Source organism: Candoia aspera, chromosome 3, assembly GCF_035149785.1.
Source record: "Candoia aspera isolate rCanAsp1 chromosome 3, rCanAsp1.hap2, whole genome shotgun sequence".
Classification (NCBI taxonomy): Eukaryota; Metazoa; Chordata; class Lepidosauria; order Squamata; family Boidae; genus Candoia; species Candoia aspera.
In genome coordinates this window covers 161,243,324-161,269,153 of record NC_086155.1, presented here as the reverse complement: position 1 = coordinate 161,269,153, position 25,830 = coordinate 161,243,324, and the positions used below count along the sequence as shown (strand labels likewise).

Below are 25,830 nucleotides of genomic sequence, written 5' to 3'. Positions count from 1 at the left end.
ACTGCCAATATCAACCAACTTTAGTTTGTGAGGATATAGTACCAAAATTTTATATATGTAGGCAGCATATTTGGATTATTTTTATTAAAATACTATCAGCAAAATAAGATCCATTTTCAATAGATTAATTTTTTGGAAGGATACGGTACATACTGTTTGACTCTTCTTTTGGCATCACAATTTAGAAGACAAAGGTTTTTTCATATTCCTAGGAAAACCTTGACCATAGTCACATTCTAATGAATACAGGCTAAGTCTATGTGACTTACATTTGATTCAGAAGAGATGTTCCAGAACACATAGGAATATGAATACAGTATAGCACTTATCTGCAACTTACTGGGGTAGCCATGTCTGTTTCCAGGATCACATGGATACAGCAGACACCTGTACAATCCTGGAAAATGACACAGCTGCTTTAATGAATCACCAACAGGTGTTGGGTTCATATTCCTGTGTTTTTGAAGCACCTCTTCCACTGAAATGCAACGCATCGGCTGGCATGTATTTGGCATACAGTAGCTTGTTCCAAAAGAGAAGCACCACTAAGCTTAAAATGAAAGTTAATGTGGAGATATGGTCAAAGCAAAAAAAGAGAAATTCCTTATACATCTCGAAAAGCCTTGAAATGTGATGCTGATTACATGCAGTGACAGCAGAGAAATGTGGTTACAAGGCCAAGTCATTTATAGTATTCCAGATCATTAAATCCCTATATCTTAAAAGCTACACCCTGAAGCTATATAGGTTTTTAAGACTCTTACATTTTCACTGAAGAATTGGTATTTCTGTTAGGAGCAATCTGGTGTTCCCGTAACGAATAGTAGAGCCTAGAATACTCAACTAAAAAAATGATGGTGATTAAACCTGATAAGAAAAACTATGAAGTGGGCCACCCATGGCCTGCTGGCAGCATATATTCGCATCTTGTGTCCTTTGGAGAACCCCAAGATTGCACTGCTGAAATAGAGTGGCAATTGTCAATTTCAGATATTGTGACCCTTCCCATTTTTAAACTACAAATAGGTGTGTAAAGTCCCCTGTATGTCTAACACACTCTTTTGCCTCTAAACCTTCCAATGCAAAAACAGGCCAAATATTTCGATTCTGACCCACATTTTAAATTTTTTTTTTAGATTTATATCCTTCCAATTGCTCAAGGTAGCAAACACAGCATTCCCTTTTCCAATTTTTCTCCTCAACCACAATCTTGTAAAGCCCAAAGGCACCCTCTGAGCTTCCATGGCTGAAGATGAACTTGAAACTGGGGCTCCACAGTCCTATTCAATACCTTAACCACTACTCCACTCTGCTCTCATAAGAACATCACGTTCCATGACCCTTAGAAACCAATCCTTTTTTCCCCAATGTGGCCCCCAGTGGAAAAAATGTTGCCTGACCCTTGCCTAGATGGCAGCATTGCATACCGGAGCTGAAGGATTTATGTCCATATACTGATGGCACTGTTCACAGTGGTGGAAAGTATTGTAAGCTGCGTACTTAGTCAGCATCATAGAAACAGTATTTCGCTTTCTGGGTTCTTCAAGTCTGGTTTCTTTGCTTGGTTCTGTGGACAAAGGCAATAAAAGGAAAATGTTCAACTTAAGAAATCCTAAATATTATTTAATTGTCGAAACAAACTGATAAGATTTCTGAAAGACTAGGTAAGAAGAAGAAACCATTATTGAGCTTTCCCTTACCCTGCTTTATTTTTTGCAGTTGTTCTGTATAGACTGGGCTCATAAGAACATATTTGGGATCATGCACACTGAGGTCAAAATTCATTTTCCTGACAATTTCAATGTCGGGCCACTGGTCACTGCTAGACTGGGCAATTTCACTGTCTTCCGTATGATCTAAAAAAAGTGTGAGTAACTAGTTAATATCTAAATCATAGTTTCATGTTACCTAAATTCTTCATGCAGTTTATAATGATATTTCAGTAATTCTTAAAATTACAATTTTAAGTATATAAAAACTATAAAGTCTTTTTCAGGTAGAGTTCTTATTCTGAGAGACAGTATGGCTTAACTATGTATAAGGTCAGGACTATGAAAAATAAAGAATCTTTAGATCATAATTATTTAATATAATTCAGTGTAATAAAACTTGATGATATATGCTAGAGTGATACTTTTATAGCATAATACATTCCTAGAATATGTATATGGACTATTTATGAGTCCATACTAACCATATCAGTCAAAAACAGTACTTCATATGCAGGGATAGACCAAAGGCATGTAATCATTTATTGCTGGAGAATAATGGCTTTTATTCTGAATCATCAAGTCTTTTCTTATAATACCAATGTTCTTCTTATAAAAGCTAGATACTACTCACAAATAATAACAGTCATGTGCCCTTTTAGGCTCCTAAATGATGCTGCTATTCTATAAATGGCATAGCATACAATGCTTTATCCACAAAATGGGTTAAATATGTAATGTAATACCTAACGCAGATAGCTTTCAGCTGAAATTTTCAAACAGGGATGTAGATTTCATACTTACCAAGGCAAATTAGAATAAGTTCAAAAGCCCCAAAGCATCAAGCGAAATTAGACAAATGTCTCTAAAACTAGTATTTTATCATCAGGGAAATTATTAGGGAGAATGTTGGTCAAGGATAACCCTTTTAGGGGGAGATGGGCAGTGATAGAAATGTGAATAATAAATAAATAAAATAATTTGATATAATAGACTGAGTATATTCCTAGCTCTGATTTGGCATTACTCTCTCCAATTTTTTGTGCTAACACAATGCCCAAATTCATACTACAAGAGCTGGTTTTCTCTTTTCAGAGTACTCTGTGAGCTTCACACACATTAGAGAGAACTGTCTTCAGAAATTAGGATATTGGCCATTAATACTTACTGATATTAATATCTTCCTCATCATACACATCTACCTCTAGCAATCTGATCAGCATTCGAAACAGAATTCGTAGGAACTGCAAGTAAGAGCCAGTTTTCCCAACCTAAATAAAAACGAACAAAAAAACAGCTTCTGGAAATATACTATCAGAAAAGTGTATTTGTTTATTTCTGGGATCTCTTGCTTCAATCATTTCAGAAAAGAACTAATGTTCATTCAAGCTGTGACACACAGAATGTTTGCTTGGTGGTACACTTTAGAGCAGGGGTCCCCAACCCCCAGGCCGCGGACCAGTACTGGTCTGTGGCCTGTTAGGAACTGGGACGCAAAGCAGGAGGTGAGCGATGGGTGAGTGAGCAAATTTACAGCCTAAGCATTTACAGCCACTCCCCACCACTCACATTAACACTTGAGCTCCGCCTCCTGTTAAGAGAAATCAAGCCCACTGGCTGCTATCTCCAAACAGCGCAAAGAAAAAAGAATAAAAAGTTGGGAAAAAGAGGAAGCACTTGAATCATTCCGAAACCACCACCCCCCATGGAAAAATTGTCTTCCACGAAACCGGTCCCTGGTGCCAAAAAGGTTGGGAGCACCATGCCTCTGTTAAGTGGGATTTCAGGATATTAATTTTTTAAAGAACAATTTACCTAGTCTGTTGCCACTACGAATTTTTCAAAAGCAATAGTTATGCTTTGGGACTTGTGGGGACATGGCAGACTGAACAGCTGTGTCGATGGGCTCAGCAGGCAGAACTGACAACGTGGCAGTTTTTTGGGGCTCAGGCAGGTTTTCCTGAAGCCCAGGAGTGTTTTTCCAGAAAAAGGAAAACACCTGGAATCACCCCATCTGTCCTCCAGACAGCTGCTTGCAGCTAGAAGATTGCAAACAGCGTTCATGTTTGACTGGTAAGAGCTAGCCGGGAGGCTGGGACGTCACCATTTCCCAAGCCGTGCTGTAGCCTTAAAGGGACACTAAGACTGGCCACCCCATTTCAAAATGACCCAATTTATATTTCTTTTAAGTATGCGTACCCTAAGAGAGGCTTTCTACAGCAAGGAGAAGCGGGCTTTCTTGAAGCTTATCATTTTTGGGATTAATTTTTTAAAAATTCTTTTTAAGTTTTGGACTTTGTTTTCCCTCCAAATATTAAAGAGGATTGAGAGTAAACAGTTATCTCCCTGTTATTATTTCTGTACTAAATTTGAAGATATTAGCATTTTCCTACACATTGAATCGGTTGTTTTGAGCCTTCAGTTTTCTGCATCTACTTTCCCTGGGGAACTGTCTGCATATCTCACTTTCGCTTATGTAAACAAATTCCGGAATTCTTTCATATCTTCGACTTTTGCTGGTTAAGCTCCTAGGGGGCACCATAATCTACTGTGTGAGACATGGAGGATTTTAAACAGACTTTCTCAGACTTCCAACAAGATTTTAAACAGATTCTTTCTGATTCCTACCAAATTTTTATGCAAGGCATTCAGGACATTGTGGAAAATATGGGGTTTAAAATGTGTCATCTGGTTGGGGATGTCATGGATGAAACTGAGGAATCTAACAGTGACAGAACTGTCTTTTTGAAGAGTGAGATCGAGATTTCTGTTGAAATGCTGGATGAAGATCGGATAGTCGAGTTGGAGAAATTTAAGGGAGAGAGTGGGTTGCAAGCCGCAAGTGAAATTGATCTTCTGGTAGAACACCATGGAAAGGAAGGGGCTATTATGTATGGGAGGTCTCCTGAAGAGAAGTGGGAGTTTTTGAGGGGGGCAGTTGCACTGTTTGATTTTTTAAAGAAAAAAGCTCTATGCGCATTGTGGGGATATGTAAATGCTCTGGTTTATTTTGAAGTGGGATAAGGGTTTAAAAATATTTATCTGGATTGCTTTTAGGGTTTGGCTGATTTCATTTGTCTTTAACAATTTAGATTAAGATTATTTAGGTATAATAATGTCAAGGGAAACCTTTACCTTTACTAAGTTCTATTTGGATGGTTTTGGGTTTAATATGATTAAGAATATTAAAATTGTTGTATTATCAAGTACAATGGCGGACAATTTATATGTTTTTTAGTTTGCTCTTTATTATAGTAGACAGCAATGTATAGAATAGTAGTAGGAAGGAAATAAATAAATATTATCTTTTGGAGGGGAATTGATTAGGAGGTTTATATAATTTTTTCTTTTTCTTTTAATATAAGGGGAGGGAGTAACTGTATTTAGTGATTTTTACAATGTGCTAACGGAATGATTTATAGAAATAATGTGATTTTGGTTTAATATAGAGTAAGGGATTATGGAAATTTTTGTATATCCTTGCTGTTAAAAGTTGGAAGACACCACGTTTTGTAACTTTGAAAAAATTTTCTCTTGTGTTTCCATACTTTTTTAGTTTTTTCTCTTTGTTTTTGTAGTTTTATGTTTTTCTGTAGCTTTTAACTTTGCTTGAAACTTAATAAAATCCTTATTAAAAAAAGGAATAGTTATGCTTTAAAGCTCTTTCCGATGTAGCTCTGAGATGTCAGAAGCTAGTGATTCATGAGAAGCTTAAAAAATCAAGTCATTCTTCATAGATTTCTTTAGTTAAATATGCTTGCTTGCCCAAACTTTAATCATTACTGTAATTTACTGAATGTTCAGTCATCCCTTGCAAATAAAGCATCTAAACAGAAAATTATGTGCTTATATTTGGAGTTATTTAACAAAACAAGGATTTGGATTACGAAACCTTCACATGACTTCCAATTATTTGATTCAAATGTTATTAGCTAGTACTAATACTATTTAAATCAATGTCAGGCATAATCAATCAGCTCTTCTTCTCTTAGTAGAAATAAAATACTCAATAACATTAATTCATTCATCCATTCTTTTTCCTCTCACTATCCAACAGCCAACATTTTAATCAGCACAGGATTGACTCATTCATGCAAACATATTACCAATTTTTGCAAATTATTTTTACTTAAATCAGAAGTTTTATTCAGTTTTAAAGGAATAGGGAGCTTGCCAAGTCATATAGTTCATGTAACAATTCATCACTTATTTTAAAATAGCAATTATTATCCCTTCCTCGCACTAAAACCTGGGAGAGGAACATGACAACTGCTCAAGACTAACATTACCCAAGCTGTTACATAATTTTTCCTACACATCTGTGAACTCCAAGCTTTCAGACGACACCCAAAATGTTAGAACTTGCAAATGCTGTATGTGCACTGTTACATAATTTATGCTTTCCTGCATGTAGAATTTATTATCAGTTGTTTAATAGACTTGATCACTCTGAAAGGAAAACCACTGAATGATCAGGGACCTTAATGAATAATTCATGGTTTTTAATTGCTGGAAAGGTATTGTTGATCACCTCAGAGCTCTCCTCAACCTTGGGCTTCCTGTGGGGAATGGCAAACTGAATGGTACTGCTTTTTTAAGCAGAGCCAACAGCGCAGCATTTCTGGGCACAGCCTGGGTCCCTGCAGCCTGAAGAATTCTCTGGGTAAGGAGAATCCAGGAAATCATCCCTTTTGTTCTCTGGACAGCATTTTCTTGTGGGGTGGTAGTGGTGGGGGGATCACGGAATGGAGTCCCTGTGATCAATCCATGATTCAGAATGCTGGGAGGTGCAGATGTCATCAAGTTCGGGGCTGCACCAAAGCTGTAAAACAGACACTAAACCTTGCCATCCCATTTCTAAAACACCAAAGGGTTTTTTTGTGTATTTGTTACCAAAGAGAGGCCTTTTGCAACAAAGAAATGCAAAGCTCTTGGTGATTTTCATTATTTTTGGAATTTATTAATTTGGAAAGTTGGCTTTTTTAATATTTAAATTCTAATATTGGGATTTAAAATGTTTTGCTGTTTCGTTGCCATTTTCTTAATGTTTTGAGGATTATAAAAGATTTATCTACTTCGCTGAATCTGCGGAGTTGAATTCTGAGCTATCTGTCTCTGCTTTCCTGTGGGAACGGCTCTTGTTCACATCTTTTGTCTCCTGATAACACACTGAAGGAAATGAAAGCGATCTTTAAAGAACTCCATCCTGATGTTACCCAAGCCCTGGATCATCTCCTAGAACTTGTGAAGTCTAAAGCCTACCAACAACTTGAAAAAGACGACGAGTGAAAACTACTTTGAGCACAGTGCTGCTTCTTTGAAGAAGAAAATGAGGATTAACATTTCTAAGTCAAAAAGTGAAGGGAGAAAAATTGGACTGTGGAGAGTTAACTTTGATTCTGAAGAAAGAAGAGTTTTGGGCACAAAGGGAGAGATACGATTGGCTGAGATCCTAGAAAACCGAGACTAAGAATCAAGGCTGGCTGCTGAATTTGAGACTTGTAAGGGGAAAGCTCTTGTGTAATAATGAGATATGTAAATGCCTTAGTCTATTTTGAAGTCGGATAATTGTTTATATGTTTATCAGGATGGTCTCTTAAAGGTTTAGACTGATGTTTTTTTTGTTTTGGTGATAATGATTTTACCTTGGATAAAAGGACATTAACCAAATGTAGATAATTCATTTTTTCTTATTTTAGTAGGCAGAGAGGAGTAAAATTTTAGTGAATTAGGATGATATTTGACTATTTGCTTATTAGGCAAATAATTATGTTAGAAAAGGTTTTTTATTTTTTTAACAGGGAGAGTTTGTTTTAGAGAACGTCATATAGAGATGGAAATGCTTTATAGAAATAATGTTTATCTTAGTTAAATTAGAGTAAGAGATTGATAATGAGTTATATATATCTGTTGTAGAAAGTCGGAAGCTACCAAGTAATAGCCTTTTCTGTATTTTTGCACTTTTTTCATTTTCTTTTTTCTTGTAATATTCTTTGTTTCATTCTTTTTAGTTTTTATATATTTTATGTATATGTTGAAAAAATTAATAAAGCTTTCTAAAAAAAAAGAGAGATCTCTTCTCAACCTTGGAAGTTAATATTATCTAATATTATGAAAGGAGAGTTGCTTCCTCAAAAAATGTTACCGTAAAACTAAAATGAAGTCCTGGGTGAGGGCTGAAATGGTTTCAGTGGATAATGTTTACAGGATCAGTTGTTCCCTGCTTTACACTTGCTTTCAATAAGCTCCATTTATATTTTTTTGAATAAAAGACCCTAATCTCTAGCATGTTATAATTCAAAGCAAATAATATTTTGTACCCCTGACTGTGGATTTCCCCTTGGCTGCAGGAAGTAGATGTATGTTATTAACAAGCATGAACATGCAAGTGCCAAAAGGCCCTTTTAAATATTATTACTCAGCTGCAAAGGCTAAAAAGATGTCCCATAGCATTTCACTGACACCACAGACTTTGTGGTAGTTTAGGCATATGATATGAGGAGATGATGAATCAGGAAAAAATCCAGCAATTATGAGGGCAAGGCTGAGGCAGTAGAAGAAGGGGAAAGCAATAGCTAAGGTGGAAGGATAGGGTCAAAAGGATCCCTGGAATTCCTTGGAAAAGCTGCAAGATATTACCGGAGACTGATCAGATGGTGAACATTTGTCCTTGCAGTGAACATGAGTCCAGTCCAACTCAATGGCACTTAACTAACCATACATGTTTGAGCTTTCTTTTCTCATATAAGTAATAATTATTACCAGGAACATTTCCACCTACACATGATTTACAAACGATAGCCAAAATCCCAATAGTAGTTAATTTTATTAACAAAAACTTATTAGAAATCTATCTGAGGCTGTGCTTCTGCAGTGACTCATACTCAATAGGAAGAAATACTGTGAAATGATTTGGCCACATTTGCACAAATTGATAAATTGAGATTTGTGATTTAGTCTATTAGTGCCTCTTTCCACAAGTTACTCAAACTAACCAGGTAAGGATATCTTATCATAACATCTAAACCCAGGATCCAGAATCCTTGTTTACTGTTTATTACCCCAAAATAAATTGGAATTCTCCTAATTTGTAATTCTAGCTTTTTCAGGAACAATGAACTAGAACTCTGGTTTAGATAGCATTAAACTTTAGCCCTTCCTGGTTATTTTTATTAATGTCCGTGAAGGAAGGACAAAGTCACAGCAAACAGGCAGCATGCGCTAGCTTGTTGCTCATTCTTACAATTATGCAGAAGCATGCAAAATTCAATTAAGAAACACAAAGAGTAAAGTAACCTGGTACCAGCCCTGCTCTAAGTCCAGTGAAGATGCAACCACACCTGCTCTGAAGCAGATTTAATGGCTTGATTATACACAGGTTCATAGGGAAAAAGAGATCCAGAATAGTGTGCAAATGTCACTGGAAGGTCATTGGTTTGGGCATAACTGACGTCAAAACAATCATAGATCAGATTTCACTTTCCACGGATTCCACACAGTGATTCACACTCTTATGAAAGCATTTAACTATTACAGCCTGGAATATAAGATTCCAAGGAGTTTACATGCTCTGAATAGCCATAGTTGCTTATAAACTGTATTTCCTAACATGCATTTTTTTCATTAATATACAGTATGTGAATTACTAAACATTTTGATCTTTATTTTCTAAAGGAGCCTTCCTTAACCTGCTTAGATGTTCAGGAATTTCTATTCCCAGAATTCCTAGCCAGCATGCTCAAGGGCTGGGAAACCTCAGTTATTCTCCCAACTCATCTGGAAAGAGCCAGGCTGGAGAAGGCTGGTCTGCCCCTTGATGTCTGTTTATTTACCTGAGGCGGCCCTGTAAGAAGTAGCCGTCGTGGATGAAAACTCCTGCTGCTAGTGATTTCGCCATGGTTGCCGTAGTCTGCATGGTGTTGCCGTGCAGCAGTCCACTGCCGGTAGTAAAGAGACTGCTCTTCACTGGTCATATCCTTGTGAAGCAAAGGCCTTAGCGAGCTCACCCAAGACACGTCGGCATGAGGTAACAGAGCAGAAGAAAAAGATGGCTGCCCACTTTTCTGTGAGCCAAGAAGGCAGTAGGCAGCTTTTGACAAGACCACAATTCGGGGTAAAGATATGTGCAACGCCTTGCAATCTTTTGCTGAATGGTTAGGCCATTGGAAGGTCTGGCTGACCGAAGGGGAAGCTGCTGATAATTTAGAAGTGGTGCTGCTTGCTATCTGGTTGGCTAGAGAGTCACATTCTTGTTTCAAAGACTCCCCAGGAGCAAAGCCTTCATCAACAGAGCTACTAGCAACATTCTGGAAGTTCATAGACAGTGATGGCTTTTGAGACTTGTCTGTGGCACTAGAGGAGCTCACTCCATTTTCTGCTATAGAACCTGGAAGGTAGATTGAAAGGAAGGAAAAGGAAGGGCTGAAGGATATTCAGTAGCATACAGTACATAGTGCATTGTCCTACAACTTCTACACCAGTGTCTCTCAACCTTAGCAACTTTAGAACATGTGGACTTCAACTCCCAGAATTCCCTAGCCAGCTATGCTGGTCTTAAAGTCCACGCATCTTAAAGTTGCCAAGGTTGAGAAACTCTGTTCTATACCAAAAATGTCCAGCTTACACTTGGAGCTTTGGAACCCCACAAAATATCAGGAAAAGATAAGTAAACAGAGGTGAACAGAGAATGGGTCAGATTTCTATAGTACACATTTAAGGAAATGCAGAATTGTAACAAAACAGTCCATATCATCACATTTTTGTGCATAAAGAATGTATGCTTCTGCCCTTCCTACAATTTGTAAAAGGTGTAGGAGGTCAGCCATCAGCAATTATGTATAACAGGAGTCAGCAAATGCTTAATGCGCAGCCATCATTGCATGAAATATCCTCCGGTCTGAAAAAAATGTTTTGAAAAATGTTTCTAAAAGATACATTAAAAATGGCCAGATTCTGTGAGATATCACATGGAAACAGAGATATCGTGCAAAATTTAAGTATCACAAGATTTCAGCCATATTATCTAGAAATGTTGGGTTAGTGTAGTGCCATTGTCCTGTTCAGACTATGCAACCAGGCAGATTAATATCAAAAATACTCTTTATTAAATAACTGTTTACAGTAAATAAGTCCTTGAAGTACTATGAACTGGAAACAACAGTTCTTGAACTGGAACAACACTGGGTCTTGAAGCAGGACTGCGAACTAAACACAAGGCTGTCTTGGCTAGGAACACTGGACTAGAGTGAGGCTCGATGCAGAACTGGAACTCGGAGCAAGACTGGAGTTGACTAGGGTCTCTGGACTGAAATGTGGCTTGAGGTAGAACTGGAACTCGGAGCAAGGCTGGAAATTCGGAACAAGGCTGGACTCGGCTGAAAGCCCCGGACTAGGCTGGATTCTCTGGACTGGAAACTTGGAGCAAGGCTGGGAACTCAGAGCAAGACTGGACTCAGCTGGAAGTCCCGGACTATGCTGGATTTCCTGGACTGGGAACATGGAGCAAGGCTTGGAACTCGGAACAAGGCTGGATTCTGCTGGAAGCCCCAGACTGGACTGGAACTCAGATCCCGAACAAGATAGGTGTGAAATTCCAAAGCACGGCTGAGAGTATGAAGCGCAGTTGCACAAGACCGAAGGCAAATGGTGGTGCTGGGTTTTCAAGGCACAACGCTGCGGGGGAAATCACGGAGTTTCAAGGCTGGATGCAAGGCAAAGGCTGCTGGGCGTGGCTGACGCAGACTCCTCGGTGGCAGCAGAAGTGGATTTCAATCCCTCCTCAGAGTGGAGCAAAGGCGCTGATTCCTCTTTGACAACAGATGCTGTCTCCAACGCAGGTAAGGACTCTTCTTCCGAAGCTGCAGGATGGGAGGATCGGATGTCTCCAGCAGCTCACTCTTCGCGCAGCTGCCTTTTATTCTGATCTTTGGTGCGCTTAGACCCACTGGTAGCCAATCAGGCTGCTTTCTCCTTGGCGTGCTTTTCAGCTCGTTGTTGGTGCACGCTGATTGGAGGATTCAAATCCTCCCCCAAATCCTGGCCAGTCAGGGCCCTGGGTTCTTCCCACGCTGCTGACTCATCCTGGAGTTTTGTTTCCCCGGTTTCAGCCTGGTAAGTTTCCAATTCCTCCTCTGACTCAAAAAGAGTTTCACTTTCCGAGTCCGAGGCAGGCTTGGTTCTGACAGCCATGTTGTCAAACACCAGTGTACAATGTTTAGGATGACAAGGGTTCACCTACAAAAAAATGCTACCAGTTGTTTCCTTCCCTCAGGCCCTGTGACATTAATTACAACCAGGCAGCCAAAAATTAAATATAATTTGCACCAGGATGGAGGCAATAATAAAAACATCTTGCCTTTTGTCAATAGTACATGGGCAAGACCTGAGAAGAAAAAAGCATCAGTCTTACAGCAGCAGTGCTTAAAGCTATCAGCCAGAAAACCACTGGAATACTGGGTTAGTAGGTCTAAACCCAGGAAAGTCCCTTTTTATTTAAGGTCAGTGTACTCTCAACCTTTTTTTAAAATGTTACAAGATCACAATGAGGCACTGGGATTATGGCCTCCTACCTATTGTCTCACTATTCAGTATCACTAGTCAGTATAACTTCATTCAGTGTTAACTGAAACTAAGCATTGTTGTTAAGGACTTAAAAGCAGCATTTGAGCACCAATCCATAATGTAAATTTGCTTATGTTCAGTGAGCTGTATATAGTCAGCCAATTTTGATTTAATTAATAAATCATGGATACACAAGCCATATTTTAGTGTAATGTGGAACCAGTCATACCATCCTGTTGCCAGTTCCCAGTCATGGTTACCTGCGTAAATCCTAGAAGATTAACAGAAAAAACAACAACACTCCAACAAGTCCAATTTCTCCAAATTTTCAAACACAATGATTTAAAAAGGAACATCTAATGAGACTGTAATTTCTACAGACCTAGGGCTACCATATCTGGGAAGCAAAAATCCAGATTACCCTTCTATGGCAGCAAGGACTATGAGTTTTCTGTATCTCTTTGATGCCCTCTAATAGTCATCAGGATTTTTGCAGTCAAGATTTGGTAGACCCAGCACAAGTTTTATTAGAGCAGGAATCCTGTCCAGAAAGGAAAGAACAAATCTGGGTCAGAGTTACATCAATATTTTGGGGTCAGGGTCACATCAATATTTCTTACTATATTTTGTAAATGAGTTTACAGTTCTTGGAGGAAGTACAAAGTTTCCCTCCCCCTCCAAAATATTCTTTTCTTAGTACAGCATGGCTGAAAGTGACTGTCCCAATGTCTTCCACTGACTTCAGAGCTCAGTAGAGATTTGAATATACACTCCTCTAGTACTGGCTCAGTGCTCTAATCTCTCCATACCCTGGCTACTATATTCACCTTCTAGACAAGAAGGAAAGCACAATAGGCCAGGCTTCTCTTTGCTACTCAGCTGGCATCAGTGATTATGCCATCCCTGCTCACTGAGCTATAGTCCATAAAGGTCACATTTAGGCCACATCAGGAAAAAATTATGCAATATTGGCTTAGAAAAGAAATGACAGCATTCTTTTCATAATGCTAATTGGAAGGATTTTTCAGCCTTCCACCTACATTCAAGGCTATCTGGAATCCTGCATAAAGAAGAAGATATCCATTACTAATAATATTATGCAGTTACCTTCAAACTACCTCAGACAAGAGGATTGCTATGTTTAGATCACCATTATAGCCACCTGCCAGTTTCCTAGAAGTCAACTGCACGCTAGGTATAGCCCTATGTCTGGACAAGATAAAGTGGCCATTCAAGGTGGTAGACTGGAACAGGCAATGGATGGAAACTAAATTCTCATGACTGCATTGGCAATAGCCAGCCTTGCAGCCTTGCTGTAAGACAAGAGTAGAAAACTTGAGGCTCAAGGTCTATAAGCAGTTCTTGAACCCTTTTTCTGAGGCCCTTAGAAACCCCTTCAACCTCAGTTGCCATAAATTGGCACCAGTTTCCTACCATTTTAAGTGAAAAGTACACAAAAAGGAAGCCCTAAAGCAGGCTTTAATACACTAACAAAGAAAAAAGAAAATGAAAGAAGAAAAATTCCAAAATTCCTGCCTCAAACCCAGGAAATAAATAGTGAACTGGGCCACCCATAGGTGTGATACAGTCCTTGCCAACTATGGTCCTCATTTGCCAAATACATATTAAGTGTAGCCTCCAACCATTCAGTGTAGCCCACCTTGCTGAAAGGACACTTAGAACCAGGCATTTAGGGTGACCAGCCACTCCAGAGAACTGTCACAATTCCAACCCTTACCCTGAGGAGTATCCAGGGTCTTAATAGCAAAGCAAGAGTAAAGGGACTATAGTGGCTGCCTCTCGCATGATGACACGGGCGGCTACAGCAGCCACCTTACAATGCCTCTCTCTCCTAAGGGCAGAGTATTGATTGGATGAGAGTCTCACTAATAGGTGAGGAAGCCAACTGTTGCAGCACCGAGGATGGCTGTAGCACTTCCACTTCAAAGAGCTGCTTTGTTTGAGCTGCCTCTGCACAGCCCTTCCACTTCTTCCATCTCCATCCCCCCATTCTGAAATAATCAATCTGGATCATTCTAAAGATTCACCTATATCCGTTCCTTTCCATTTTCCTTTCTCCGCTTGTCCTATTCTCTCCTAAAGTCAATGTCCTCTTCCATTTTCTTATCTCCTGCAAAAACTGCTCTGCTATCACCTGGATTAGCAGCGCCTCCTGGACAAAAGGCATTCTCTACAAGGTATACTGTAGCCCTGAATGGTAAAATTTAAGAACCTGAACCAAACCTGAAGTTCCAGTCACAGCACTGCTGTTGCTTTGTGGCCTCTCCAAGTCAATCAACAGCTCATCAGTATCATTCTCACCAATGCTGGTCTTCTCTTGCTCCTTTTCACTAAGATCAAGGGCTACAATAGGCCCTCGAATTGCCTCCTTTGAAACATAGCAGCAGGCGAGGCCTACTTCTTGTTCTAAGGCTGTGCGAGTTAAATAGCTTGAATCAATCAGTCGAAGATCACAGTATTTCAAAGACCTGGGGAAAAAACAATATAGAAGGACTGGCTGGAATATGGGGTTACCATTCTTGTCATTTCAAGTGATCAGCGATGCATATGCATGAGAAGGCAGGACAGACTTTTTATACAAATAAAATAAAATGCAAATTAACTGTAGTGCTTTATAAAATATGAAATTGCCAGGGTTTGTTTGCTTGTGGCAAAAAAGAGGATTTGGAATACAGAGGCAGTCACCAAGATTTTTCAGAATTCTGTTAAACCATATTCTGTCTTATTACTCCCGTTACTCCCCATTTTTTTTCTTAGATTGGGGTTTTAAATTACAAGATTAGTAATTTAGTTGCCCCTAAATATTGCCAAAGATTCTTCCTTATCATAGCATAGCAAAGCAGAGTTTGTTGCACTTCTACATTCCTGCTCTTGGAGATTACACATGTTTACCATGTATGCTGCAGTGCAAAAACTGAGTGCAGTCGAGATTTTTCCTTTATTTTTTGCTTTAATAATCAATGCACATGTGATTATTGGTTAAATTAAAGGACTTAAGGGAATCCTGCAGGAACTGACTTTCAGCATATAGAGTTTTTGGAGAACTATAATTATATATTAGAGGCGTGTATAATGTTTCAAGATTGAAACATTCCAACTCCAAAACATCCCTTCCAAATCCAACGCCACTGTTCCAGTGCCAGAATGACCTGTTCTGACCTGACCAGAAGTAAGATAAGGCCCCAGCCTTGAAACAGTGATCCAGTCTTGAGATTAGGTCAACCCAGCAACTCTTTCAAATGGCTCAATTCAAAGTCAGACAAATTCCTGTAAAATCAGAACATGCCATTCCTACAGTGGTGCTTAAAAGTTTGTGAACCCTTTTGAATTTTCAGTATTTCTGCAAAAATATGACCTAAAACATGATCTCTTCTCCACACAAGTCCTAAAACTAGATAAAGAGAACGCAATTAAACAGATGAGTCAAATACATACTTGTTCATTGATTTATCTAGTTTTAAGACTTGTGTGGAGAAGAGATCATGTTTTAGGTCATATTTTTGCAGAAATACTGAAAATTCAAAAGGGTTCACAAACTTTTAGGATGCCATCTACATGTGTGGACTTCACCTCCCAGAATCTTCCAGGCAACATGGTCATTGCTGAAAATTCTGGGACTTGAATTCCATTCAGCTAGATGGCAACCAGGTTGGTGTAGACTGATCTGAAACTGAATGGCCAAAAAGAGACCTTTTCACAACTAGGCCATCATGGTTATGAAATGCCTTCTAGGACACATTTTGATTTTGTCCAAATTTTAGCTCATATCAACTGTATGAAAATTCTATCTGTACTGCTGAAGGAGTATGCTGAATTATTACATATTTTATATATTTATGTTTTATTACTGAAACTATGCACTATGATCTTTGTGATTTAAAAAGCAATCAAATATTCTTTTCAGCCCATGCTGTCTATTTTCACAGCTGTTTGCATGTTTTTTTTTCTTCAACCATAAGAGGCAAAAATTACAAATATGCCACTGAAGATTAACAGATTGTCACCTAAAATTAGAAGTTGGAAATAATGCAGATATTTGCACTATGGAGTAACTCAGCATACCTGGGAAATGTTTCTCCTAGTGGATCTTTGCCAGTTAGAACAACAATACAGGGTAGACCTTCTAAATCTTGGTAGGTATGAGGAAACCAATCATCTTCTTCATTTCCTCTCCATGCCTGTGAAAAAGAATAACAAGAAAGCTTTCAATCTCCTTGTCAGGGTTATTTCAGAAATCCTCTTTGTACCAAAAATAATGCTAGCAGAGGATAGCAATGAAAAAGTAGAACATCAGTTGTTTTTTTAAAAAGTCTGTAAAAAGCAGGAAATGTATACAAATTGAAAATCTTGCATTAGACTAGAACTCTACCCCAACAGCAAAATCAGGGAGAAGCAAACTACGGCAGTTTCAAACAGTGGATCCTTACCTCCTTACAGAAAGTAAATGAAGTTACTGCATTTCACAAATCTCACATTGTTTTTTTTAATGGCATTTCCCATGCCTTTGCTTCCTCTCATTATGCTGTAGGTGTATCTGCTGTTTTGAAGGTCACCAGATTGCAAACAAGACATGACTGAGAACCTTCAGAAACTCCACAGCAAATTATTTATGACTGAGGATCTCTATGCTTTCTGCTTTGCTCTCTGTAGTACAGGTAGCTCTGGAGCTGGCAGGTAAAAATGGGTACATTCACACTAGGCAAGCCTTGTGACTTCGCATTACCTGTGTTCTGTCTCTAAATCTTCTTGCCATTTAGGTAAGAATTTTATCTGAAGTAAAAACAAACCTACAAACCACCTAATTTGGGTCACTTAAGGAAAAGAAGAGTATATAACTAAAGTCCACACAAAAACATCCAATGGCAAGCCATTAAAAAGTAAATGGGCTCTCACTATGCTTAAAATAAAATATTGCCAACTTTATAGTGAATTTAACTTATTCAACAGGTTTGTCTATTACAAACAGAATAAGAAAATCCTTTCCAGTGGCAATTTCTTTTCAGAAATTTGCTCTGCTCCAACTGACATTTTTCTGTCTTTCGCCCCCTCACCCATATGCTGGGCATTATGAGTCATTTCTTGTGAGGAAAAAATAGGTTGGAAATTGAACACCTAACAGTGGATCAATGAGTCAATACGGTGTTTTGCTTTTTTAAAAGATTCCACTGTGAAAAGACCTATGACTAATTCCTTTCTCAGGAGTAAGAGCAGAAGCCATGTCTTCCAAAAGAAACCTATTCCGTCTCACCACTCCGTATAGAAAGGATTTGGAAACAGTGCACACTGCCACATACTATCTCACACTGTTCCCTATTCAGTTGTAGATTATAGGTTTCTATGACCCAGTTCTAGAGGCCTGCTCAGATGCAAAAAATAAAATATAATCAACCTGACAAGTACATAAGTAGTACCAGATTTATTCAAGGACAGGTTTGTATAATAGTTGAAAATGACATGGGAAGAAAGAAAATGAAGAGCAACTTTGGGCTAGCAAATCATGGAAAAGCTCTGATGTAATTCATTTATTTTCAGGGTATCCGTATTTGTTTATCAGATTTATACCCTGCCTTTTCTCCAGGAACTCAAGACAGTACTCCCTTTTCCAATTTTTCCCCACAACAATCCTGTGAGGTAGTTGGGCTGAGAGACAGTAACTAGACCAAAGTCATCCAGTGAGCTTCCATGGCTATTAGTAGACTTCAACTTGGGTCTTCATTCTATAATAACTCCATGGCTTCTCCATAAGAAATTTAACAGAGAAGTGAAACAATGGGCAGCTATATGCTTCCATGCAAGCCTATCACTTGGACTATTAGTCACACATAAACAAGCAGCCTTTGAAGCTAACCTTTAATCTCTTCACAAAGTGCGTGGCAACCATAAGCTCTGAAGCTGGGTTCCCCAAAATGATCTCAAAACGATACTGCAGACCTAGTTTATCTCGTGCTTCTTGCAGCCTTTCTTTTGCCAGCATTGCCAGCTGCACAGAAGGAATTCGGATCACTAACATGTGGCCACGGCCATTCTTATCCTTGCCAGGAGCGGTGATGATGTCATCCATTATGCTGAGCGTTTCTGGTGTGCTGTGGTCTCTTAGTGAAGCCATGGTAGTGAGAGCCATCAAGGCTTCCAAATACTGCTGAATGAGGAGATAGCAGCGAATCACCATGCTGTGCAACCTGGGATACCTTGAAGGGACAGAGGTCTTTTTTAGTCAGTCTGGTATAAACATATCTGGCATGAAGGTGATACTTCTTTTCTGGATAGCTGGAGCCTCCTACAGTGCTCAGTTGTATGCACATAAGCATTGTGCTTATATATATTTCAGTTTGAAAGGTCACAGACATACAGAGGGACTCTAGTAGCCACAATCTAAGCAAGTACAATCTAAGCAAGTATAAGAAAATCCCACTGAAGTATGCATCATTTCTTAATATAACCTCTGCCCAACGTGGTCATGCTGGCTGAAAATTCTGGGATTTGTATTCCAACACATCTGGTACTATGGGGTTGGAAAAGGTGCCTTAATATTTTCATTAATATAAACCTGGCTTATACAAAGTTCCACACGAGAACTGGAAGAACCCAAAGGCAGAATATCAGCAACCTTTTTCTCACCTATTGATTTGAATTACGTAGTAATAACTTTATTTTACAGAGAAGTTATTTATACAGTAGCCATGGCACACACAGCACTAAGTCATCACTTCTTTTAACCATGGTTTGCTAAACAAAACGTATGTTTACATATAATGTGAACCAACAAAATTGCTGTTTATAAACCAGAGAGGAAGGGTTCACCCACTGTGTTCAGTCAAAACTAAATAATCTATATTATGATTTAACTGATGTGTGAATTTGGCAACGCTAACAAGAAGGGAAGCTGCCATAACCTCTTTGTATATGAGCAGCAGTCCCCTTAACAGTGGTTGTTTGAAAGCAATCCAATAGAGCAACCTGACAGTGTAATCTAAGATAGCACTTTGATTTAACATAATTTATAAATTTACCATAAATTATCAAGTGTCTTCTGGCACCTTAGAGACAAATGAATTCATTATCACAAAAGCCTGAAGAAAGCACTGCCCTCTTAATCAGATGCATCCATGCATCTGATAAAGTAGTGATCCAGGAAACCTTAACCAATAATAAATTTGTTAGTCTTGAAAGTGTTACAAGACACATTGTTTTGCTTCAACAGCTTACTGTTCTCTCAAAACTGTCACAGTAATTAGTTAAGTTGAAACCATTGGAAGATTGTGTCAGGGAAGCAGTTTTCAAGCCTACTAATTGGTTCTTAAATTAAGTTTATTGAATTACAATAATTTGGTGGGATTTTATTATTAGCAATTTTGAGAACCTTTTTAGGGTTTATATGGGAAATTAATTCATTTATAAGTGAGTATAATAATGCCAGTCTAGGTACATACTAGCCATACTACTGATCTTAGAAAGCTAAAGAGACCTGGATCTGATTAGTATTTAGCTGGGAGACCCCAGGAAATAGTAGGGCTGTGAGCTAGACAGGGAAGTTAAAAAAATTACTTGAGCAATCATATCTTACTCCCTTTTGGAATATATGCCAAAAGCATTACTCTATTAAGGCTACCATTGCTTAAAGGCTAGGGTCACTCAGAACGTAATTTAAAGACACCTATCCACATTCCTCAGATTTATATTGGGAAGATTTCAATGCTAACAATATTGTAAGAGTTTATCTAGATGGGGTTAGCATTCTTACTGTTTCCCTACATATACATACTGTATATACTAAATAAAAGCGGCTTTCTGGGTGCCCAAACAAACACTCCTGGCCAAGTACTATACCCAAAGCATTTACCTCTCTAAGAGCGTATTCACCATTTTTTCAAAGATTTCATCACATCTCAGAAGAGGGCTTGTGATTCCCCACTGCAGAGATTTGCTGTATTCATTCAAGCCAAAGTACAACTTCTCATCTTGGCTTATTTCCTCCTGTATGACATATTGCAAGCAAAGTGATTCTCACATTCAGGTTACACTTATCCTGTATTTAAAACACAGATCTGCTGTCCCTTTTCCCCTTAACAGTGAACATAATCATGTTTGTACATTTTATCAATGCTTTCCTCCATTGTGAACAATGCATCTGTTAAACACTACCACAGCCTTCCTGAGCTCAGATTGTTTAGCTGAACTATCCTCCCTGGAAGAGCCATTGCAATTCCAAATAAATGATTGTAAGATATACTGTACAACAACATAAAAATTAACACATCCCTCAATCCTTCATCAATATGACTCCATTAACTTCAGAATAGAATTCTAAAAGAAATGAGAAATAAAATCCAACCAAAACAGTACCAATGGATCATTGAACAAATGACCAGGCTGAAATTATCCTAGTTTGGACACATTATGTGAAGACCCAGCTCTCTAGAAAAGGCTCTAATGCTGGGAAAGGTGGAAGGAAGGAGAAGAAGAGGATGACCAGCAGCATGGTGGATGGACTCAGTTACAGTGTGGATGGGTGCACTGTTAGAAAATCTGAAAGGCCAGATTAGGCAAAGATCGTCATGGAGAAAATCTGTCTACACAGTTGCTAGGAGTCAAAAAGGACCAATCAATCAATCAAAGAAAAAAAAAGAAGGCCTGTCCAATACCATCATAAGCACTAGATTTAGTTATTCTTGGAGCTGAAGGCAGCATAGATAGTACTCCCTCAATAATTTCTAGCTCAGTTCTGTAAGGAAGGTTGGGACGACCAATAATAATCTAATGAGTTTCCATGGCTGAAGGTGGAACTGAACCTACACCTCTCTATTCCTAGTATAACACTTTAACCACTACACCACAGTAGCTTTCAATTTCCTGGCAGCCAGTCAATTTCCTGGGGAAAAGTACATTATTGCAAATAATCTGGATGTTCCAGTTAATGTAGGCTGATAACAGGGATCAGGCATTCAGACTCATATCACACATGCTTGAGCTTGGAAACCACTTTACTGGCTTCCAAGCTCAACTTAAGTACTATGATCTTACAGGTCTCCATTTCTTAGAATCCAGGTAAATGCTAGGTCATCTTCTCCCACACCATCTTGCCCATATGGTGAGATCTATGCCTGAAGTCCCCTTCCCGCCACCACCAGGTATCCCTACCTTCAGAATTAAGGCAAACAGGAAAAGAGGATTTTGAAGTGAGGATCCCTCTATGGTCAAAGACTTAAAAAATGTTCCTAGACTTCCCTACATTGCTACCTTTTGAAGTGAGTCATTCTTTTAAGATCCTACTAACTGAAAATTTTAGCCTATTATTTTATTCTATTTCCTTCTTTTCTTGTGTAATTCACTCCAGAAATCAATTCATCATTGAATGACAAAATTTAAATTCCTGAAAATAAACCTGGAATTATTACTAAATAATTTCTAGGATATCAAAGGTAAATGAAGCAATTGGTATTCTGGCCAGTTACTAAGCTGAATACTGTACAGATGATTATCTTATGAAACCACTCCTTTCTTGAATGCAACCAGAGTTTGATAATAAACTACCAAAATAAACTAAGAAAGTAATCCCCCCCAACACTATTAGTGAATTTGAAGCCATGCTACTCAGAATACAGAATACAGAAATTAAAATTTCCTGAGAACTTTATTTTATTTGCAACCTTTGGACCCTTACCATATTGCCAAACTGTATCCAGTGCACCTCATTCGCTGAGTTGATTCGGGATTGGAGAGTCTGAAGGGCATATGGGAAAGAACTCACTTGGAGGACAAGGAGGTTGAAAGCTTCAAGGACCTCTCTGCAGTTTACCACTCTATCAGCAAGTCCGTGACTAGGCTCTCCGTGAGACAGCGAGCTGGAGATAGCACTGGGAAGAAAGTCAAAACAAAGCATGTCCAGTACACCAAAACAAAAAAGATTAACATAGAGACCGCAGGAATCACTTGGTTCAAAAAGAAGCATGAGAACAAATACAGAAATAATGAATTCATATCTTTTCCCACCCCTGTAATATAAACCAACAAAATTCACTTCTGTAAAACCTGTAGCGCCGTCCCTACTTAGATATTGGTACCACTGGATGCTACCCTCATTTCACAAAAAACATTTCCACACATTTAGAACAACAGAAAAACTACAACCGCTGCACCAATTTTAGAAACACATAACTCCTCATTCAAGTAACAAAACCAAATGAAATAATTACAGCTCTAGCTGCCTACTTCTCAATCCAGAAAAACCACAGTGTCTTTAACACAGGTTTGAAATAGTTCAATGACCAAAGGCTTTTCTTGCTATATAACTTATTACAAGCAACCTGAAGAGCGCATCCTCACTATTGGTTTATTATAATCTGAATTCTACAGATAGTTTAAAGCTTACGCTGCTTTACTTCAGCGCATTACCTTGTTAAGTCCACATGGGCATTGTCATGTACGAGCACAAAAAGAGTATACGGATTCTGTTTCACTCGTCTCATGAAACCATCAAACTTTGTTTGAACCTCATTGTCAAGCCGCACCACATACTTTTCAGCTCTTTGGTAAGCTGCTCCACTTTCTTCAAGCCCTAAGTCTACAAGAACACCTAGAAGAAGAAATGAGGGTTTTATCCAAGATTAATTACTAATTAAAGATCTTTTTTCTAAGTGTAAAAAGCAGCGTGCAAAAGGCATGATTTCAAATTCATAATCAGTCTGTATATACATATAAAATTCATGCTAGATCTGTATATAGCATCATATATAACTGCATCTATTGTTACAGCAGCAAAAAAGATTGTAAATGGCATATTTACTCACACTAATCACCTAGAACAGAGTAAGAAAAATCTATTTGAACAAATAATAGATGAGAATTAGGTTTTATTTTTCTTTCAAATAGCCTCTTATCCTCAAGAGGTCACTCAACAGCTTCAGAGACTATTTTCTGATTTATGAAATCTTCCGTATTAAATAGCCCTGTGGCTATTTGCATTACATACTACTACTTTGCAAAGCTTTAGAAAATTGCTTCACAGTGCAATGTAGACAAAGCATCTCTTTCTGAGCAACTAAAACAATTATGCTTTTTGCAATGCTCTTGCAACTGCTTCAGAAGGTGCTCAGTTTTCTTCATACGCACGATTCAAAAAGAGATGCTTTATTCATGCTCCCACATACTGCAAAGCATCTCATACAAATGCTTTCCACAGTCCTATTATAATGCCCATACACGCAATATAATCCCAGATCTTTTTACTGTGCTGCAGGGTTGTTAATACTGGTATCGCACAGAATTCAGCACTGAAAATCGTCATTTTTATCCCTTAGAATCCAGTTTCTGGTGTCAAAGGTTGAAAGGTCTGAAACTGTTTCAAATGAGAGACCTGATGAAATCATAAATCACAAGAAAAAGTCCAAACAGGACTTTCAATGGGCAGTCTCCAACATAGCTCCTCTATCTCCCCTTGAAAAGGAAAACTAGAATTCTAAAAAATAAGTGTATGCTGGCTTTAATAAGCTTCTTTTCTCTTAGCTACTTACCTGATTGTCGAATCCGCTGGATGGTCTGTTGGACAAGGACCTCTGAACGAGGAACCACAACAATGAAATCTACTTTGCTGAAGTGGCCCAGATCCAGGCTTTGGTTGCCACTATCTGCTATGGCACAAACCTGTGACAAGAGCTTTCTGGCAACTGTGAGTTGTGGTTGATAAATCTGGAAAGTTTCAGTATCCAGGTCTAGGATAAAGTAGAATCATCATTTATTTTCTGGTCCAGAAGTTGGCACTGAGACTCAGGGCTATATGTGGCCCAAAAAACCAAAGCCCCTTGGATTCTATAAATCACTATTTTAAAACAAAAAATACATAAAATTATAATATACATCCTAAAGTAAGCTTCTCATAATTAATCCCAAAGACACCTAGGAAAAAAAATCAGATTCTACCCATATGCATCCATTTTGCACCATCATCCTGCCTACCATGGCCTTCTCCATTACAAACAATGTTAGGTATGGCTCCTGGACACCAAAAGCTTGTCTGTCTCTCTTGTAACTTACAGCAGTAAGTTACCAAACTTGGCACCCTCCTGATGTGAGCTGGAATTGTAACTCCCCGAGTTCCAAAACTGCTGGTAGGAATTCTAAATGTCACAGTCCTCACACATCTGGAAAATGAGGAATTGGGAATGTTGATCTAGAGAAGTCGGATAATTAGTTTCTATCACTGAAATGAATCATGCTGGATCTTGCTATGAGGATATAAGAATTGGAGTAGAATTCCCCCCTTCCCTGCAAGCTCTCCAACTCTTTACGTACTCAGGTTTATGGTTTTGGGAAAAGACAGGATGAATAAATAATATGATAATCATATAGTATGAATATTATATTATAAAAATCATTAAATATATAAATAACAAATAATTTCAATTTTAAAATATTAGCCTAAATCTGGACAGCTACAGGATTAGCATTTTTAACAAGCATGCTTAATGTAACTTATAGTTTGACAGAAATTACTAAGATCTTTCGCAGGCCAAGAACTTCATTTTTTAGAAGGGGCTCAAGATTCCCAAATGCAGTCAGATTTTTAATGTCTCATGGAAAATACTTCATGAAAATTTTTAAAATATGTTTTTAAAGAAAATAACATCTATGCTACTGACATACTGTCACTGATTATACATAATGAATATTAATACACATTATTATCTTAACTTTCACTATGCTCTCTTACTCAAATTACTGCTAATTGTACAGTCTAATCCTAAGTACATTTCTGCAGAAATAGATTCAGTAAGGTCAATGGAATTATTTCTTAATGTAAATTTAAAGCTGTCACCTACACCTTTTGCCAGTAGGCTAAATATTGGAGCCATGCTTCATGCTGTTATTTTAGGAGAAATACAATTCTAATTGAAGAAAAATATGGCAATGTGGCCTTTGATTTCCAAAATGCACACAGACAGATATTCCTTTCCACTTTTCCCAGTCATTAGCATACAAACTCCAGGAAATCACCAGCAATAGTTTATGGACTGCAGCATCTGGTTTCCAGGTTTTCTGTAGTTTCACTGTTTGAGCAGGTGATACAAAATTATCCAATTCCTAAGCACAGGCTAAAATTTGAGTTTGACATAAATTATTTCTTATGAGACAATTCTTACCTAGTTCTTGATTGGAAACCATGGCAGCTGCTTCTTGAGATGATACACACTCATTAACATCTCCACTGAATGGGATGACAACGTTATCTCCCCGTCTCTGTTGCATCATCTCTAATAACTTGTCCAATTCATCACCTGGTAGAGAAGTTACTCACAGTATAAACATTTATCCATCCCATTAAATACTTTGCAAGAAATGGTGTGAAGCCATATATTACTTTAAACTTGAGGCCGCAGAGTTCCATAAACGTTATGTGAGTCCCCAGATGACTTCCAAAAGTTGTAACCAAACTGTAATGTTTAATGTGATGGTGTGGTAGTAGTAGAAATTATTAAATATATGATTTGGGAGCTAAATGGTAACCTATTAGCATCTAAGTTAATTAAGTTATTAAGAATTAAGT

The 25,830-nt window shown here is 38.2% G+C and overlaps 1 protein-coding gene across 3 annotated transcripts in view; it reads right to left on the bottom strand.

Annotated features, from left to right (window-relative positions):
* The window catches only part of GREB1L (GREB1 like retinoic acid receptor coactivator), a 207,957-nt gene that overhangs the window by 24,551 nt on the left and 157,576 nt on the right, over positions 1-25,830 (bottom strand). For all 3 annotated transcript variants that reach the window (XM_063299166.1, XM_063299165.1, XM_063299164.1), the window contains 12 exons: positions 25,427-25,561; positions 23,801-23,998; positions 22,683-22,863; positions 21,952-22,144; positions 20,131-20,264; positions 18,139-18,478; positions 16,353-16,468; positions 14,514-14,758; positions 9,542-10,095; positions 2,878-2,980; positions 1,701-1,856; positions 1,428-1,567 (listed from right to left, as the gene is read on the bottom strand). In XM_063299166.1, coding sequence (XP_063155236.1) covers positions 1,428-1,567; positions 1,701-1,856; positions 2,878-2,980; positions 9,542-10,095; positions 14,514-14,758; positions 16,353-16,468; positions 18,139-18,478; positions 20,131-20,264; positions 21,952-22,144; positions 22,683-22,863; positions 23,801-23,998; positions 25,427-25,561 — 2,495 coding nt within the window. The remainder of the gene's footprint in view (positions 1-1,427; positions 1,568-1,700; positions 1,857-2,877; positions 2,981-9,541; positions 10,096-14,513; positions 14,759-16,352; positions 16,469-18,138; positions 18,479-20,130; positions 20,265-21,951; positions 22,145-22,682; positions 22,864-23,800; positions 23,999-25,426; positions 25,562-25,830) is intronic.